General features: G+C 35.2%; 1 protein-coding gene across 12 annotated transcripts in view; it reads left to right on the top strand.

Moving 5' to 3' along the window:
• The window catches only part of KANSL1L (KAT8 regulatory NSL complex subunit 1 like), a 165912-nt gene that overhangs the window by 138132 nt on the left and 7697 nt on the right, over positions 1 to 20083 (top strand). For all 12 annotated transcript variants that reach the window (XR_004350823.1, XM_032638329.1, XM_032638339.1 and 9 more), the window contains 3 exons: positions 2642 to 2807; positions 5713 to 5820; positions 18098 to 18226. Coding sequence is in view for 11 of the 12 variants with exons in the window: in XM_032638329.1 (XP_032494220.1) it covers positions 2642 to 2807; positions 5713 to 5820; positions 18098 to 18226 (403 nt within the window). In the remaining variant the exon portion in view is untranslated. The remainder of the gene's footprint in view (positions 1 to 2641; positions 2808 to 5712; positions 5821 to 18097; positions 18227 to 20083) is intronic.

The raw sequence follows: 20083 nt of genomic DNA on the forward strand, positions 1-20083 counted from the left end.
GAGGAGAACACAGATATTGGGAGGAAAGTAGCAATCTCTGCTACAGGCTCATGGGGCCCGGATAGCAAGAGAAGTCATCAAAGTATTGGTATTGTTCTGTTTCTTAAAGTAGGATGGTGAGTATAGGTGCTTTTTAAACATTATTTTATACCTTCCTTATAAATTATATACTCTTTTGTATATATGAAATGTTTCATTATTAAAGTTACATGTAATGGATACTTTTCAGGCTTTACTTTGCTTGAATCTTATGCAGCATATGGTATTGTTGATCACACCCTCTAGACATTTGAATTTTTATTGGCAAGAATCTCCAGATTTTTCTCTTATTTCTCCATCCATTCCTTTTCAGCCTCCTGGGCTTCACTTTCTCTGAAGGGGAAAAAAGGCCTTTTCCTAGATGCCCCTCACTTGTCTCCATATTTATTTAGGATAGTTTCAAATTGGCTAATGGGTTTCCTGGATTTGGAAAAATTGCAAGAGAAAACTAATTATATGGTAAATATTCAGATTTTATCAACTTTTATTCATAATGTTCTAGCCATACATGAAAAAAGAGAGGTTAGCACATTTTCTTTGTAATTTTATATAATTGTTCCTTATATCTTTTTGAACTACATCACAAAAGAACAAATAATTCTAGAGTGAGTCAAAAGTACCAGTGCATCTTGTAAAGGTAAGAAACAGCAACTGTTCCCATAGATATATACATATAACATCATTAGGATAAATCTTGGAAATAACTCACATCTTTATAATCACGTACCACATGTTATATCTTCTTATAAAAATCATCAATTTACTTGACTACCCAGCATAATGACTGCATTTCCTAGCCTTCCTTGCAGCTGGGTATGACTAGCTGACATAAGTCTTGGCCAGTGGAATATAAAAAGAAGTCATTACATGATAAATTTTAGCATATATTAACAGGGACTATTTTTTTCCCAATGAAATAGTCTCAGGCACACATGTATTTGAAAAGTTCTATTCACCTAAATTTGTTAAAAGCAAATGAGATAAAATTCATTTGGTCAGCATTCAAGTTTCTACCATATGTTAAGGACTATGTCAGGTTCTGGGAATACAGGATTGAACAAATTATAGTCCAACCTTCAAGGAGCTCACAGTCCAGAGGAAATCTAGTTAAATGCTATGGCAGATGTGGCCATGCCCAAGGTGCTGTGGAAACACAGAAAATGCCAGTTAGCCAGGAAACTCAAACTCAAGAAAGTGATAAACTTAATGTAAGTTTATAAAATAATTTAAAAAAATAGCATCCAAAATTCTCAGTTATTATAAGTATTTTAAATATAATTTCCATTAAAAAAAAAGAGTCCTAATGTTATTGTAGTAGGTGGAGTTAAGAATGACAGAAGGAACACAGGTGAACTCCATTAACTTTTAAAACATTTTCTCTGTTTTATAGATTTTTTACATTGGTTGTATACTAATCTTATAGCCAGAAAAAAATAATTTTAAAATCCAACATTTAAACAGAATATGTATTTTTTAAATGTAGCAACATAATTTTTTGATTTAGCAACATGGTTTTCATGAGATTTCTGGATTGAAATCTTTATCTTAAACTCAAAATCATGTAACATATTGCATATTTTATTTTATTATTATTTTTTTTTTTTGCGGTACGCGGGCCTCTCACTGTTGTGGCCTCTCCCGTTGCGGAGCACAGGCTCCGGACGCGCAGGCTTAGCGGCCATGGCTCACGGGCCTAGCCGCTCCGCGGCATGTGGGATCTTCCCGGACCGGGGCACGAACCCGTGTCCCCTGCATCGGCAGGCGGACTCTCAACCACTGCGCCACCAGGGAAGCCCCATATTGCATATTTTATACATATCTTTTTTAATATTTTCAATTCAATTTTACTTAATGTAAATATGTAATACATATGTCTTCATAGTACTTCACTGTTATTGCAGTGTAGATATTGTCTCACATTATAATTTAAGGCAGACTCTAGTTTCACTCATTGGTTATAACAGATTAGAAGGAGGAAAACAGTACAGTTGACCCTGGAACAAGGTGAGGGTTAGGGGCGTCAACCCCTACTCAGTAAAAAATCTATGTATAACTTAACAGTCAGTTGGCCTTCCTCCCTATCTGTGGTTCAGCATCCGAGGATTCGGCCAACCACATATCATGTAATACTATGATCTGGGTACCTATTTAGTGAAAGAAACCTGCTTATAAGTGGACCTGCACAGTTCAAGCCTCTGTTTAAGGGTCAACTGTATGCACAGTTCTTAATCATAACATAGTACCTGCTCACTGTCATATTTTTCACTAATCTGGAGTGTAACCATTTTCTTGTGACCTAAAGTTGTTCAAACTCATTTCTCTTTTTTATGATTTCTTAAGATGGGAGAAAGACCCGTTTTCACAGACTTTACTCTTCATTTTGAAGAACTGAAAAGGGACTAGTCAAACCTCATCACACTCATGGCCTTCTATATCTTTGCTTCTATCACTTAGTCTAGGTCATTGTAAAGCACTCTCCCCAAGGTGATTTAGTCATCCAGGACTTATTGCTGGTGTCATTCAGATATTGTACTATAACTGTTATATTCTCTCTGATTTGCTTTTCAACAAAAATGAAGTCTTTATTTTTTTTTCCTTGCAGACTTTGCCTTCAAAAGAAACAAGGTTTTTAAATACTACACAAATGCCTTGCCTGCAATCATCTTCAATTTGGAGCAGCTGTGAACACAATTCAACGTCTCAAATATTAACAGAACATGTATCAGAGTTAGATTCTTCTTTCCATTCCGTTCTATCATTGCCATCAGGTAAGATTCCTTTTAAAAAATTTCTAAGTAACTGACTTTTTTATGGTGAAATCTAATCCTGTAAATACAAGGAATCTGATAAACTTTTATCAGTTGTCACTGGGTATTAGAGCTAAACAGTTTTCATAGAGAAATTAATCTAGTCACATACTGAATTAATGTTCTATCTTTAGGTTGATTTTTTTGTGTGTGTGTGGTACACGAGCCTCTCACTGTTGTGGTCTCTCCCATCGCGGAGCACAGGCTCCGGACGCGCAGGCTCAGCGGCCATGGCTCACGGGCCTAGCTGCTCCGCGGCATGTGGGATCTTCCCGGACCGGGGCACGAACCCATGTCCCCTGCATCGGCAGGCAGACTCTCAACCACTGCACCACCAGGGAAGCCCTAGGTTGATTTTTTAATTCCTTGGAAACCGTTTTGACTTACTTTGGGAAATTCTTAGCTTTTGCTCTCCTTTTGATGTTAAATTTTTAGCATTTTATTGAAAACATGGCTGTGCTGTTGAAATGTTTCTCAGTAAGTCAGAGTTCTTTTTCTAATGTGTTGTTTTGCATGGAGTTTTCCCTGCCATGTAGTATTCCTCCATCTGTAATCAGCATTGAGTTTCTCTGAGAGAAGAAAATTGTCCATCTTTAGACATAGTCAACTTCTGAACCTCAAAAATACCTGTAATATGCAACCGAGCAGATGAGGCATTGCATCCCTGTATCCCTAAGATGGCTTTAAGTTTCTTTCCAGTTCTGTCTTCTGTTCGAATGTTTCCAATCTTACCTACATTGGAACTGAAGTAAATATTTAGGGTAAAAAAGCAAACATTCTTCACACTGGTTATCTCAGGTTCCTCTCTTTATGGGAAGATATCTCAAATGGGCTTTTGTTTCCTTTTCAGCTTTTGGTTCTAATCATCCAGGGACTGCTCCTCTTTGTAAAGCACTATTTCTTGTACCTATTCCTGCCCTGAATCTTAGTTTGGTTTTTACCAGTATTACAGTGGTTTCTTAGCTACAAACCATACTTTGAAGTAAGTTCCTGGTAGGAACTATTTTACTCCATCCTTTAGGAAACCTTAATAATAGAAAGAAAAAATAATGTATATAAAAATAATACAGCTAACATTTGGTCTTAGCATACACTGGGTCCTATAAGCACATTACATTTTCTTGTTTGATGCTTGCAGCAACCCCATGAGGTTAGATATTATTGTCCTCTTTATCTTACGTATAAGAACATTGAGGCTTAGAGATGTTAAATTACAAATCCGTAGTACACAGCTAGTAAATGATGGAGACAGGATTTGATCTGAGGTGGTCATTCTCCAGAGCCACACTCCTAACCGTACTCTTCACTGCCTTTCTGTTTTCTTATTAGTAAATTTGTTTCTCTGATAACAAAAATCTAAGAGCTGGCATAAATAATCTTTCATCCTACTATGTCACATCTAATAAGTTAAGATTAGCTTCCTTACCTACTACTTAGGGTTATCCATTTCTTCTTGTGTTCATTTAATAAAAATCTGAATACCTGCTGTATACTAGGTACTAAGTAGGTGGTAGGAGTATAAATACAAATAAATCCCTCAAGGTACTTGCATTCTAGTTTGACAACTGAAATATAAACTAATAAGTGTAATAGAGTGTTATGAAATTTTAATAAAAAGCCCACAGGTCACAGTGTGGGTTCTAAGGAAGGTATATGGGTAGACCAAGCACCTTCCCTAGTTATGTCATGTTTTCCCACAACTCAAGAACAGTGGTAGAATAGGCGATACTCCATATAAAAGTTAAGTGATATTTCTTTGGAAAAACTTATGTTTTGATAATTGGAAATATCAGAATCCTGAAATGTTTAAGTAGCATATTTAATTTGTATTCTTATTTTCATTTTGTCATATAGTTTTCTTATGGTCATAGTATAGTGATAGCATTGAAATCCATCTTACATCTGACCCTTGGGAGAGTCTCCAAGTGATATTTATGAACCCATTTTTTTGTGTAGAAAAATTTTTCCACACTTGAGTATGGATCTGCCATTAAAATACACCTTTTGATGGAGAGATACTTGTTTAAAATTGAGACCCTTCCTGGGTCTATCCTGATTTATGCATTCATAATTAGTTTTCTTAAAAATGAATACCTTCTTTCTGTAGCAAAACTTTGAATAAATCAGCTGCTTTATAAAATATTTCTTTATGTTTCTTAGGAAAAAGTATAGGTGTCTGTTGAATGCTTTTTAAAATGATTGTTTTTGCATTCTTGACTGAAGAAAATACCCTTTAGTTAATAAATGTGAAGCACATCTATTTTATTTATTTAGCTCCTCTTTTGGTTGTGAATATGGAATATAAACATAGTGAATTGAACGACTCTCCTAAGTCTCTGTTTAAAAGAAGAGAACTAGTTTGTCAATATGTTTTGATCTTTGTAAAAGTAGATTTCATTTTGTGATTCATAATACCAGTAAACTAAGGGAATGTGAAACAGCATTTTCATAAAAGGTTGCATCTGAATTATAGTGGTTTTCCCTCAAGTAATTAAAATCGTGTAATTATGTCTTTTGGAAACTTTATTTCAAATGCAGAGTTTGTAGGGGTGGGGTGGAATGGATTTAGATTCAGGCAGGTTTGGCTCTATATTTTATTAAAGACCTTTGGGGAGCATTTGTTTCATCTGCAAATAGTATTTATATTTGTTCATCTTAGTTTATGAAATTGTTCATTGTTAGTGTTGTTTATTTTACATATAATCAGTAATTTCCAAAATACTGCTAACAACACGCTTGGAAAGTATAGTTTGCCACTTCTAATAGTTATGACTTTTCAAGCTTTGGCTTATTTTTCTAAGTCTTAATATTGGAGTCTGTAAAGAGTGATTTCACTGAAAACACTTTTTTTGCTTTATTTTTCTAGATGTGCCTCTTCACTTTCACTTTGAAACATTGTTAAAAAAGACTGAAATAAAAGGAGATCTTTCTGAAAATAAATTTATAGGAGACTGTATCATATCTCCATCACCTGGTATGTCATTTACAAATCTTGGTACTTTATATACCTTTTACATCTTTCATATACTTATTACTTTTGCTAAGGAAGTAAAATTTAACAAAGGAATGAATGTAAATCCTTAATTTTTAATATTCACTTTTCACAAATCACACACACACAAATAGAAAATACACAGGAGTAATCCTAACAGGATACTTTTTGAATGAGAATTATGAAATATTATTGATAAATATAAAAGGAAATTTAAATAAACATGGGGATACAGCACTGCTGGATGATAAGAATAATTAGGATATCAGTTCTGACTTTTGGTTTATGTTTAATGCAACGTTCAATATAACTTGAAGTTCTAAAAGAATTTGGTTAACATAAAATAGTTGTAAAGCCCATTGGGAAGAATTAATGGGAAAATGTAAAAGGAATTGCTGGAAAAAATATTGAATCTAGCCCAACCACATATGGAAACATGACAAAAATCTATAATCATTAGCATAGATTCTACTTTGCTTACATTTAGGAAAGTAGATCCATGAAACAGACTACATAGCTTCTTCTTTATTATATAAAGGAAGAACTAAATCAATAAGAAAGTGGAGAATGAACAGTAATGTTAGTCTTTTGGGGGGAAAGTTTGTTTATACACTCATTTCATATCATGTATCAGAATAAATTCTACTTGGTTCCAAGAATTTTAAATAAAACACTAAAATTACAAAATAAAACTTGAAAAATTATAATGAAACTCTGAATGGGGGGTGGAGACATTGTCTATGCTGGGAATAAATCATAAAAAGAAAGAAAATACATCAGTGTATTTTCACTATCTACAAAGCTAAAATCTCAACATCAAAACGTCACACAAGATAAATTATTTCCAGATGAAATCATCATCTCCCTCAAAAACTCAAGAATCAACTGAATGCCTGTTAGAATTAGAGTTCTGAAAGGTAGCAGATTTTTAAATAAACTTATAAAATTAAGTAGCCTTTACAAATACCAGTAATAACCTATAAGAATTTGTAAAAGAATAAATTATCCTAGACATACTGACAATGAAAATATAAAATATCTAGGATTAAACCTAACAAGGAATTACATGAAGAAAACTTCAAAAGTTTACAGAGGAACATGAGTATATGCTTATATGGAGAGAAATACCCTGTTCCTGTCAGAATATGGTAGCTAAAGATGTCATTTTTTGCAAATTAACTTATAATGTAATTCTTTTTTCTAAATTTTATTTATTTATTTTTATACGGCAGGTTCTTATTAGTTATCTATTTTATACATATTAGTGTATAAATGTCAATTCCAATCTCCCAATCATCACACCACACCACCCCCCAACTTTCCCCCCTTGGTGTCCATACGTTTGTTCTCTACATCTGTGTCTGTATTTCTGCCTTGCAACCTGGTTCATCTGTACCATTTTTCTAGATTCCACATATATGCGTTAATATACGATATTTGTTTTTCTCTTTCTGACTTACTTCACTCCGTATGACAGTCTCTAGGTCCATCCACGTCTCTACAAATGACCCAATTTCGTTCCTTTTTATGGCTGAGTAATATTTCATTGTATATATGTACCACATCTTCTTTATCCATTCATCTGTCGATGGGCATTTAGGTTGCTTCCATGACCTGGCTATTGTAAATAGTGCTGCAATGAACATTGGGGTGCCTGTCTTTCTGAATTATGGTTTTCTCAGGGTGTATGCCTAGTACTTAAAATGTAATTTCTTTTAACATCTTTATTGGAGTATTATTGCTTTACATTATTGTATTAGTTGCTGCTGTTTAACAAAGTGAATCAGCTATACGTATACATATATCCCCATATCTCCTGCCTCTTGCATCTCCCTCCCAACCTCCCTATCCCACCCCTCCAGGTGGTCACAATGCACTGAGCTGATCTCCCTGTGCTATGTGGCTGCTTCCCACTAGCTATATGTTTTACATTTGGTAGTGTATATATATATCAGTGCCACTCTCTCACTTCGTCTCAGCTTACCCTTCCCCCTCCCCACGTCCTCAAGTCCATTCGCTACGTCTGCATCTTTATACCTTCCTGCCCCTAGGTTCTTCAGAACCCCTTTTTTTTTTTAGATTCCATATATATGTGTTAGCATATGGTATTTGTTTTTCTCTTTCTGACTTACTTCACTCTGTATGACAGTCTCTAGGTCCATCCACCTCACTACAAATAACTCAATTTCGTTTCTTTTTATGGCTGAGTAATATTCCATTGTGTATATGTGCCATGTCTTCTTTATCCATTCATCCATTGATGGACACTTAGGTTGCTTCCATGTCCTGGCTATTGTAAATAGTGCTGCAATGAACATTGTGGTACATGTCTCTTTTTGAATTATGGTTTTCTCAGAGTATATGCCCAGTAATGGGATTGCTGGGTCATATGGTAGTTCTTTTTTTTAGTTTTTTAAGGAACCTCCATACTGTTCTCCATAGTGGCTGTATCAATTTACATTCCCACCAACAGTGCAAGAGGGTTCCCTTTTCTCCACATCCTCTCCAGCATTTATTGTTTGTAGATTTTTTTGATGATGGCCATTCTGACCCGTGTGAGGTGATACCTCACTGAGGTGATACCTCATTGTAGTTTTGATTTGCATTTCTTTAATGATTAGTGATGTTGAGCATCCTTTCATGTGTTTGTTGGCAATCTGTATATCTTCTTTGGAGAACTTATAATGTAATTCTAATCAGAATCCCAGAATCATTCTTCTTTTGGAACAAAGTTATTCTAAAGTTTATCTCAGAATGAAAATGTTGAATAGTCAATAAAACTTTTAAAAGATCAATAAGGAGGTGTCAGATATCAAAATATAAAGGTATAATCATTAAAACATTGTGATGCCCATGGAAGCCAAGGGAACTAAATTTAAAAAGCCTAGAGACAAACCCAAGGATTCATTATACGATAAGAGTGATATTTCCTATTAATGTGGAAAAGATAGCCTAGCCAATAAATAACAATAAACAATTCTTATGAAGCATTCCTTATATGCCAGTACAGTACTAGTTGAAAGGCGTTGTATGTGTAAATTGTTTTAATCTGTACAACCCTGTAAGGTAGGTATTATGATTATTTTCTCCTTGACTAGCTTTTCCCAAATCACAGTTGAGTAGTAGTAGAGGCAGGATTCAAATCCAAACAGTCTCTCTCAGAGTTAATGCTTTAAACAACTAAGTTTGTCCTGTAGTCAGTGGCATTAAGTAGTGACTTTTTGGAAAAATAAAATGAGATCTGTATCTCATAAAGCACATTAAAACAAATTTAAGATGGATGAACATAAATACATTCCAGATAAAGAGGTAAATGTTAAAAATGGTATCTTAAAAGAATTAGGAGAAAAACTAGGTGTAGTAAATGATAATAATGAAAATGTTAACAATCGCTAACATGTCACTGTGCTAAATGTTTCTCCTTTTTCCAATTACATTAATATTAGACATTTTAATTATCAGTTCTGGCAAGACTGTAGTAAAAACAGGACCCTAAAATATTTCAGGTGCAATTAATTGATACAGGCCTTTTGGGAAGTACTGTGAAATGCATTACAAGGCCTTTAAACTACGTATTTTTTTATAAGCTCATTGAGGAAAAAAAAAAAAACTTGTGTACTTGTTCACAATAAATGTTTGCTAAACTGTTAACTCTGTACTCTGATCCAACAGATCCATTTCCAAGAACCTAGTCTAATCCTAAATATGAAACCACCTTTATTCACAAATATATTTATCTTAACATTATTTGTGGTAATGAAAAATTAAAGATAACTTGAAGAGAACAGTAGGAACGTGGTTAACTGTCTATCACAGTGGAATATACAGCCTTTTAAAGGATCCAAAAAGTTCATCTAAGGATGGAAACATTTATCAAAGAATGTTAAGTGATATTAAAGGACAAATGTTTTACTTCTATGGATGGTACAATTATAACCATGTAAAAATGTTTATACCTGTATCAGCCAAATGCAATATACAGGCCTCTTGGGGATCCTGATTTGAACAACTCAGCTGTACACACACACACACACACACACACACACACACACACACACAATTTTTGAGACAGAGAAATTTGAATATGGACTGGCTGTTGCATATTAATTATTGTGTTAGATGTAATAATGCATGTGGTTACATACACATTTTATCTGTTAGTTTATTAGAGATTCAAGCTGACACATAATGTAGATAAGATATGATGTCTGGGATGTGCTTTAAAATACTACAGCAAAAAAAAAAGCTTGTGGGAAAGAGAGAGAACAAGATTGGTCACGAGCATTCATGATGCTGAATGATAGGTACAGGGGAGTTCATTATTCCATTTTCCATTTGTGTTTCTTGAAATTTTTCCACAGTCAAAAGTTAGAGAAAGAAAAAAAAGCACTAAGGCAAGAAAAAATTGCCTATGCTTGGAAAAAACACTAAAGAAATACAGGAAAATATAGGTTATGTTTACTTTTCATGATTTAATTCTACTTGGAAGTTATCCTGAGACTAAAAATTTTTTACTTAAAAAATGTGTTCATGAAGATGATTATTTTAAGAATGTCCATAATACAAATAATATCATGATGATAACAAGTAGCTCCAACAGCTAGGGAATAGCTGTTAAATGATACTGTCTCTAATCAGGAATATTAGGTGATCATCTGAAAACATAATGATGATGAGTGAGTTACCAGATTTAAAAAGTTATACATATATCCAAATAAAATCATTACATTTGAAATATTAATATGAAATATATGTATATGACTGAAAGGGAATATGCAAAAACAAAGGTAATTATATTTCTTCTAATGTTGCTGTATTATTTATCTGACTTTAAAAAATGGGGCAGTGTACAGGAGTTCCCTGGTGGGCTAGTGGTTATGATTCCAGTCTTTCACTGCCGTGGCCAGGGTTCAATCCCTGGTCAGGGAACTGAGATCCCACAAGCTGTGCAACCAAAAAAAAAAAAAAAAAAAGGGCAGTGTAAATGTTAGGCTCAAAATTATTAGTGATGTATCAATAATGTAATGACATGTTAGTAATGGGAAATCAAAAGCTAGGAAATGGAAGACATTTGAATTGAATGCTACAGTAACATTAGGCACATCAATGAAGTATTTTTTTGTATACCAATCTCTCCTCCCCTATTTTCTTCATTCCCTTCCACTCTCAATCCAAATAATTATTAATTAGGTTTCATCCCATATCCGTCTTAAACAGCTGGCCATTAATTTTTCTTTTCTACAGAATTAAGTAAAACTAGAGTCCAGCATTTATTGAGTACCTACTCTGTGCCAGGTAGACAATTAAGTGCTGAAAAATCAAAGGCAAGTCACAGGAAATTAAAGAAATTATAATGTGATGGGGAAGCAGACACACAAATGACTATTAAATGATGTTAAGGGTACAGACATGATAAAAAATATTCTTAAAAAGGGGGGAGGTGAGTGTATAACTCTGCCTAGCAGAAGGTAGAGGAAGAGGAAGAGAAGTTAAGGGTTATGGGAAAAGGGCAAAAAGAGGAACTTCAGAAAGAAAGATGGTGATGCCAAGTATAGCTTTAAATACTTAACTGGAATTTAGAGGAAGAGTCAAATTTTCCAAATCATTGTTTCTCAAGTTTTAATGTGCAAATTACTTTGGTGATGTGGTTAGAATGCAGATTGATTCAGAACATTTGGAATGGGATCTGAGATTCTATATTTCTAATAAGATCCCTGGTGGTTCAAATACTGTTGGCCCATATTAAGTAACAAGGTTTTAAAATGGAAAAAATCACATAACTTGTCATGGAGCCATGAAACACTGTGATGTGTTCAAGTATATACAAATAGCCTGGTATTCCTGTAGGGCAAGTTGTGTGAAAGTAAATAGATGTTTTTGTGCTTTACCTCAGAGCTTGGATTTATCCTATACTCTCCTTTAGAGTTAGCAATTGTGACAGAACTGCTGACTTCAGGTAACAAGAAAGTAGGGAAAAGACAAACTGAAGAATTGATTAGTTGCCAATTGTGAGGAGATACCAAAGCCAACTTAAGGGCCTATACTCATCAAAATATTCAAAGTCATGAAAGACAAGATAATGGAGTTATTTCAGATACAAGAAAACTTTAAAGAGACCTGCCAACTGAATGGAGAGTGATCAGGATTTTCTGTAAAGAACATTATAGGACTAATTGGTGAAATTTGAATGAACTCTATAGTTAGCTAATAGTTAATTATTAACTTCTTGGTTTTGATAGTTGTGTGGCTATGTAAGAGAATGCCCTTGTTTTTGAAAAATACATATTGACATATTTAGAGTAGAGAAGCATCATGTCAGTATTGCATTGGCATTCAGAAAGATGAAGCCAGTGTGGTAAAATGTTAACATTTGGGGGATCTGAGTAAAAAATATATGGGACTTCTTTGTATTACTCCAAGTTTTCTATAAGTCTGAAATTATGTCAAAATAAAGTTTTATTTTTCAGAGTGCACAGAGAGGAACAATAGCACCACAACCCACGCAAGTCAGAACCCTAAGGCTCAGCCTTCTTCACCCACACGTCCTCGTATCTAAACCCCATTATCAGTGTGATCTTATGCTTCAAACCGGCTTCTCTATATATCTACCAATTTCAGTCTAACTTAATGATCCCTTATCTATACTCCTGAAATAGCCTAATCAAGTTTTATTTCCCTTCAATCCCGGCAGCAACTTATATTTTCAAAGAGTAAATCTAATTATGTCACACCTGCTTCCCATCCCCATCCTTTAAAATATTTGACAGAGGGAATATTCTTTAATAGAGTATCCCTAAAGCCCTACTTACATACGCTGTTTCCTACCTGTTCGTGGTTTTCACCATGCTTCCTTACTCTAAGCTACCTGGCTGCTGTTCACTTGCCAAATTTTTCCTGTTCCCTGGTGCCTTGGGCCTTTCCATCATTCTCTCTTCCTTGCCCTTACTATCCAGCAGCTGTTTCTGTTCGTATTTTGTAATCTAACACTTTATCTGAGAAGCCTTTCCTAGAGCTTTCTTACTAGTTATACTCAGTATCTCCTATCAATAGTACTTCTGTTTTCTACCACACATTACTTGCAGTTTTTGAGAATGTGTATAAACTACATCAGGGGCATGGTCCATGCCTGTTCTTGCTCACCACTGTGTCCCCAAGGTATAACAGAGTGCCTGGCATGTAACAGGCTCTCTATAAAGTTATCAAATGTATAAATGAAAGGGAAGGCTGGAGACAGGAGAGATGCTGGGCCAAGATATATCTTTTTGTCTTTTTCGGTACGCGGGCCTCTCACTGTTGTGGCCCCTCCCGTTGCAGAGCACAGGCTCCGGACGCACAGGCTCAGCGGCCATGGCTCACGGGCCCAGCCACTCCACGGCATGTGGGATCTTCCCGGACCGGGGCATGAACCCATGTCCCCTGCAGCAGCAGGCAGACTCTCAACCACTGTGCCACCAGGGAAGCCCCAAGATGTATCTTAAAATGGAATTTAGGAGAAGATTTGGGCAAGTGAGCACTGAAAGACTGGGAGGGTTATCATCAGGACAGGTGAAGAGAAGGTGTGAGTTACACTCTGAATTGCCATGCATCAAGAGTCCACTACAACCTTACAAGACACCAAAGAGTAAAAGGGGGAAAGTGTAAAGAAAACTTTTGAGTAAAATTAAATAAAAAGCATCACTTTAGTGAAGGTTAAGGTTTCTGATGTGCTTTTACAAGACTAGGGGTGGTGGTGAGATTCCTTTTAGAAGAGATGTGTTGAAATTTGCCTGGAATTTGCTTTAAAATACTCTAGAAAACGAGTGGACACTATTGGAACACCAACACATGCCAGGTATATATATTTTAAAACCTAACAATTCTAGCTACCCCTTTGTAGAAATGAGTTTAGAATTGTCTGCCATCCTATTTTACTATTTAACATCTTTCTCTGCTTTCTTTATCTTGGGTGGCAAGAAATCTTGAGGGCTACCTTAGAATTCTGTTTACTGTTTTTCATGAGGGCTTTCAAAAGTCACCATTGTTTCTTCCTGCATCTGCTTTTGCTTTTTTTTTTTTTTTTTACAGCTTTATTGGAGTATAATTGCTTTACAATGGTGTGTTAGTTTCTGCTTTATAACAAAGTGAATCAGTTATACATATACATATGTTCCCATATCTCTTCCCTCTTGCATCTCCCTCCGTCCCACCCTCCCTATCCCACCCCTCCAGGCGGTCACAAAGCACCGAGCTGATCTCCCTGTGCTGTGCAGCTGCTTCCCACTAGCTATCTACCTTACGTTTGGTAGTGTATATATGTTCATGCCTCTCTCTCGCTTTGTCACAGCTTACCCTTCCCGCTCCCCATTATCCTCAAGTCCATTCTCTAGTAGGTCTGTGTCTTTATTCCTGTCTTACCCTTAGGTTCTTCATGACATTTTTTCCCCTTAAATTCCATATGTATATGTGTTAGCATATGGTATTTGTCTTTCTCTTTCTGAGTTACTTCACTCTGTATGACAGACTCTAGGTCTATCCACCTCATTACAAATAGCTCAATTTCGTTTCTTTTTATGGCTGAGTAATATTCCATTGTATATATGTGCCACATCTTCTTTATCCATTCATCCTATGATGGACACTTAGGTTCTTTCCATCTCCGGGCTATTGCAAATACAGCTGCAATGAACATTTTGGTACATGACTCTTTTTGAATTATGGTTTTCTCAGGGTATATGCCCAGTGGTGGGATTACTGGGTCATATGGTAGTTCTATTTGTAGTTTTTTAAGGAAGCTCCATACTGTTCTCCATAGTGGCTGTACCAATTCACATTCCCACCAGCAGTGCACACCCTCTCCAGCATTTTCTCCACACCCTCTCCAGCATTTATTGTTTCTAGATTTTTTGATGATGGCCATTCTGACTGGTTTGAGATATCTCATTTTAGTTTTGATTTGCATTTCTCTAATGATTAATGATGTTGAGCATTCTTTCATATGTTTGTTGGCAGTCTGTATATCTTCTTTGGAGAAATGTCTATTTAGGTCTTCTGCCCATTTTTGGATTGGGTTGTTTTTTTGTTATTGAGCTGCATGAGTGGCTTATAAATTTTGGAGATTAATCCTTTGTCAGTTGCTTAATTTGCAAATATTTTCTCCCATTCTGAGGGTTGTCTTTTGGTCTTGTTTATGGTTTCCTTTGCTGTGCAAAAGCTTTGAAGTTTCATTAGGTCCCATTTGTTATTTTTGTTTTTATATTCATTTCTCTAGGAAGTGGGTCAAAAAGGATCTTGCTGTGATTTATGTCAGTGTTCTGCCTATGTTTTCCTCTAAGAGTTTGATAGTTTCTGGCCTTACATTTAGGTCTTTAATCCATTCTGAGCTTATTTTTGTGTATGGTGTTAGGGAGTGATCTCATACTTTTACATGTACCTGCCCAGTTTTCCCAGCACCACTTATTGAAGAGGCTGTCCTTTCTCCACTGTACATTCCTACCTCCTTTATCAAAGATAAGGTACCATATGTGCATGGGTTTATCTCTGGGCTTTCTGTCCTGTTCCACTGATCTTTCTGTTTTTGTTCCAGTACCATACTGTCTTGATTACTGTAGCTTTGTAGTATAGTCTGAAGTCAGGGAGCCTGATTCCTCCAGCTCTGTTTTTCGTTCTCAAGATTGCTTTGGCTATTCAGGGTCTTTTGTGTTTCCATACAAATTGTGAGATTTTTTTGTTCTAGTTCTGTGAAAAATGCCAGTGGTAGTTTGATAGGGATTGCATTGAATCTGTAGATTGCTTTGTGTAGTATAGTCATTTTCACAATGTTGATCCTTTGAATCCAAGAACATGGTATATCTCTCCATCTATTTGTATCATCTTTAATTTCTTTCATCAGTGTCTTATAATTTTCTGCATACAGGTCTTTTGTCTCCTTAGGTAGGTTTATTCCTACATATTTTATTCTTTTTGTTGCAATGGTAAATGGGAGTGTTTTCTTGATTTCACTTTCAGATTTTTCATCATTAGTGTATAGGAATACAAGAGATTTCTGTGCATTAATTTTGTATCCTGCTACTTTACCAAATTCATTGATTAGCTCTAGTAGTTTTCTGGTAGCATCTTTAGTATTTCTATGTATAGTATCATGTCATCTGCAAACAGTGACAGCTTTACTTTTTCTTTTCCAATTTGGATTCCTTTTATTTCCTTTTCTTCTCTGATTGCTGTGGCTAAAACTTCCAAAACTATGTTGAATAAGAGTGGTGAGAGTGGGCAACCTTGTCTTGTTCCTGATCTTAGTGGAAATGCTTTCAGTTTTTCACCACTGAGGACGATGTTGGCTGTGGGTTTGTGCTTTTGCTCTCTGGCAATCTGATTCTCATTCCTTTGCAGTAATTTTTCCCTTCTCTGGTAACTTTTAGGATGTCTTCATACTTATGTGCTACATATATATATTTTTTTCATTTGCTTTGATGCTCAAGTGAGTTATTGAAACATTAGAGTTAATATCAATGTGTAAAAAATTTTGGCTATCATTTCTTCAAATATTACATCCCATTCATTCTATTCAATCCTTTGTTAACCTATTTTGGTTTGTCCTTTTTTTCATATTTCCATCACTCTATTCCTTTGAGTTGTGGAATTACTCTTCCAATCCAATAATCTTGACTTTTAGATATGACCATTCTGTTATTCAGGGCAGTGAGCAATGATTTTATTTCACAATTTCAACAATTATACTTCCCATTTCTGAGGTCTGTTGGCCTTTTGCCTCTTTCTCTTGGCAATATTAGTTATTTTGAAGACCTGTAAATCTGTATTCTGTGAACCCATAACTATTTCTAGAGATGGTTCTTCCATTTGTTGTTTGTACCTTTTCTTTGTTTTACGCTACTGGTAGTCAGATTTTTGGAGTCTTGTGTTCTCATCTTTAAAGTTGATATTCACCGTTACAACTTCTGCCACTGCTTTTTATGGGATCCTTCTCATGGAAGAGGTAGAAATTTGCACTCTATACTGTTTTCAGAGGCAGTTATGGATGAGCAGGACATGTTTCAAACAAAGTGGGGCACCGGGCATTGCCTTATCTACCCACCCATCCATTTCTCTACTGAAGCCTCAAGGACCCTGGTGGAGGTGTTGGCAGGCTGGCAAGTGTAGTCATTCTACTAGTTACTGCAGGTAATTCTTTCTTTCCTCCAGGTCTGAAGCGCCTTTGATTTTGATCACATTTTTGTGGCAGTACTTTCCCATGTGCTTTTGCAGTTTGCTTCTCAAATTACGTAAGATATTAGGCTTTCAGAGATTGCTCACAAATTCCACTCTACTAAAAAGTTCCTTTTTTTGCCTGCTAACGTGGATGTAAATGTGCCAATTTGTGCATCTACGTATAAAAATTTTGTCTATCATTTTTAGGGTGCTTTGCCATCTTGAAATCTGAGTCCCAGTCACTGTTGGTAGACCATACTCTTTTTTCTCAGTGTTGGTGAGAATTTGGCACTTAGGCCTTCATATTTTTTCCCTATCCTTTCCACATCTCCAAACATTTCAAAAAAGGAAGCCAATTTAGTTAGTTATCCAGTACTGGAAATATGGGGTTCAGACAGAGCAACAGTCATGGTGAAACTAACATTTATTGCACACTTATGCCAGATATCCTTCTAATGACTATTACAGGAATTTGTTTAATCCTCACAATCCCACAATAGCTGCTATTATCCCTATTTTACAGATAAGGCAACTGAGGCACAGAGATATTAAGTGACTTAAAGTTTTTAAAAAATTCATTGCTTTAAAAAGTGAAAGAATGGTGCTAGGCACTGTCAGGAGATTGATGAAATCTGGTTATTGCTCTCAAGAGATTCCAGTCTGTTGTATTCTATAATCTTACTTAGTCCTGAGTTGTTCCCAGATTTAAGGTAAGCAGGAACTAACTTAAGGATTCAGATAATATTCAGCCAAGATTTACAGATCTGAACAAATCTTCTCTGTAAAATTCTGTAATTTAGAAGACTGTGAGAACAGATCACCTTTCCTCTTCATCCTCTTCACATAGTGGAGCAACTACAGGAAATTGAGCACTTCCTGAAGATGTTTTTAATGAATCTTACTTTGGTTATTTTCAGCTTAGGAGTATTTCATCTTCGTATATAAGTATTTACTTCATTATATATAATTTTGAACTGGTATATTAATATTCTGCAATGTTACAAAGTAAAAAGAGGTTAACATGCTCATTATGTTTGTGTGAAGGAACTAAAACTTCACATTTTTCTTTCCTTTTCAGTACATAATACTTCTCTGAATCAATGGAGAAATGGATATTCTCCTATATGCAAGCCTCAAATGAGGTCAGAATCTTCTGCACAGCTGTTACAGGGAAGAAAGAAAAGACACTTGAGTGAAACAGCATTAGGTAGGTTAAAATGAGGACAGGAGCACTAGTACTAAAAACTGAAAATAAAAAATTCTGATTTCCAAATAACCTCTGCCTCATGGGAGTTATAATCTAGAACAGTCACTAATTACACAAAACATCCATGGTTCTATGAACATTAAACAGCATATTCATGTAGTCAACTCAGAATTATTTGTGGACTGGGAATCCATCCACTTTGTGAGTTAAGGATTTCCTTCCTGTTTCCTAACTAGAGTTATCTTCTACTAACTGTCCTCCTGGACAGTACTTAGTCTCCAACATTGTGTTCTGGACTCAAAATATGTCAGTACAAGGTTGCCTTTTAGATATTTATTACCATTTCTGGTACCTATTGTGGAGATGTTGATTTCACTGAAGCTTCCTCGGAATTTTGATAAACTGGGTGAGATTCATCTAAGGTAACTCAACTGCCTGACTGAATTCCCCTTAGGAACGTACAGTTCCAAGATGAATAGATACCTCTGAAACTAGAACCCTGCTAGTAATACAAAATGGGTTTGTTATGGGGATTTGGGACAAGATAGTTTCAACAGTTATTGCAAATAATGATAAAAAATAAAACTTAACTGGAAAGGTGTGTATTAAATAACAAATTATCTGTATACTCTATTGGTTCTTATTCATCGTTCCAGTGGATCTAACACTATATACATTAGTCAAGTATGTCCGAGGTATAGTATGTCAATACACCCAATAAATTAGAAACTATTTACATCCAAGATGTACTTAACTGTAATTATACACGGTGGTTTTAACTATTTATCAGTATGGCCTCTAGAAATCCCACCATAACAGACCAAAGTCACTACCTAATATCACACTACCTGATCAACTAGTGTGGAACAAAATTAAACTCCCACCCACATTCAGGGATATCATTATGCTTTTTTGGTGCCTTAACCTTAAGATAACCAACAGTCATCTAGCTTTTGAGGAACTTTCATACATCTTTGCCAAAATATAGGAAAACCTGTATCTCTTAATATAAAGATGCATTATGAAAAAATACACATTACCTAAGATGTAGACTGTTTTACTTGAATTGATAGATCTAACTTTGAGCTAGATGGGAACACAGGAATAGAATGAGTAAAATGCTGTACTACAAAGAAGTAACTAGACAGCTCTCTAGACAACAACCATTTTCAAGATATGGATACTGATTTGAAGAAACAACTAGCCAGAAAGGACATTTTTAAACAACTGGAATAATATAAATATGAACTGTGTATTAAATTTTACATTACACAGGAAAATATTTTTCAAGATCTGTACTAAAGTAAAATAAGGGCAGTAAGAAAATAAACATATACTCACTAAATAGACACAAAACAAATGGAGAAAAGGAACGTGGAAGAGACAGAAAATAACAAAGTTGGAAGTAAACTTAACTTTATCATCAATATTCTGAGAGAAAAGAGAAATTTTATTCCTGAAATAGGATGTTATAATAGGAGAAACATTTTCAGAAAATCAGTAATCAGAAGATCAAGTTAAGGAAATCTCCCAAAAAGTAGAAAACAATATGAAAAAATGAGAGAATAGACAAGAAAATTAAGAGGTAAGTCTTAGAAGTTCAACCTCTGAATAAGTTACAGAAAACATGAACAGAGTAAAGGGCGATTAATAAAGAAAGATACGCTGGATAAAAACTGTCAAGACCCCAGAAAATGGAAATTGTGGCAGGATTGTGGCTAAGATTTTTATAAAATTTCCTTAATTTTTTTCATTTTTGATACATGAATTAAAAAAAAATTAAATCTAAACAGGTCAAGAAACACGTTACCAAACTAGGAAAACAGAAATTCTAATACCTACCAGTTACATTTAATG

This window comes from Phocoena sinus, chromosome 7 (genome assembly GCF_008692025.1).
Source record: "Phocoena sinus isolate mPhoSin1 chromosome 7, mPhoSin1.pri, whole genome shotgun sequence".
Classification (NCBI taxonomy): domain Eukaryota; kingdom Metazoa; phylum Chordata; class Mammalia; order Artiodactyla; family Phocoenidae; genus Phocoena; species Phocoena sinus.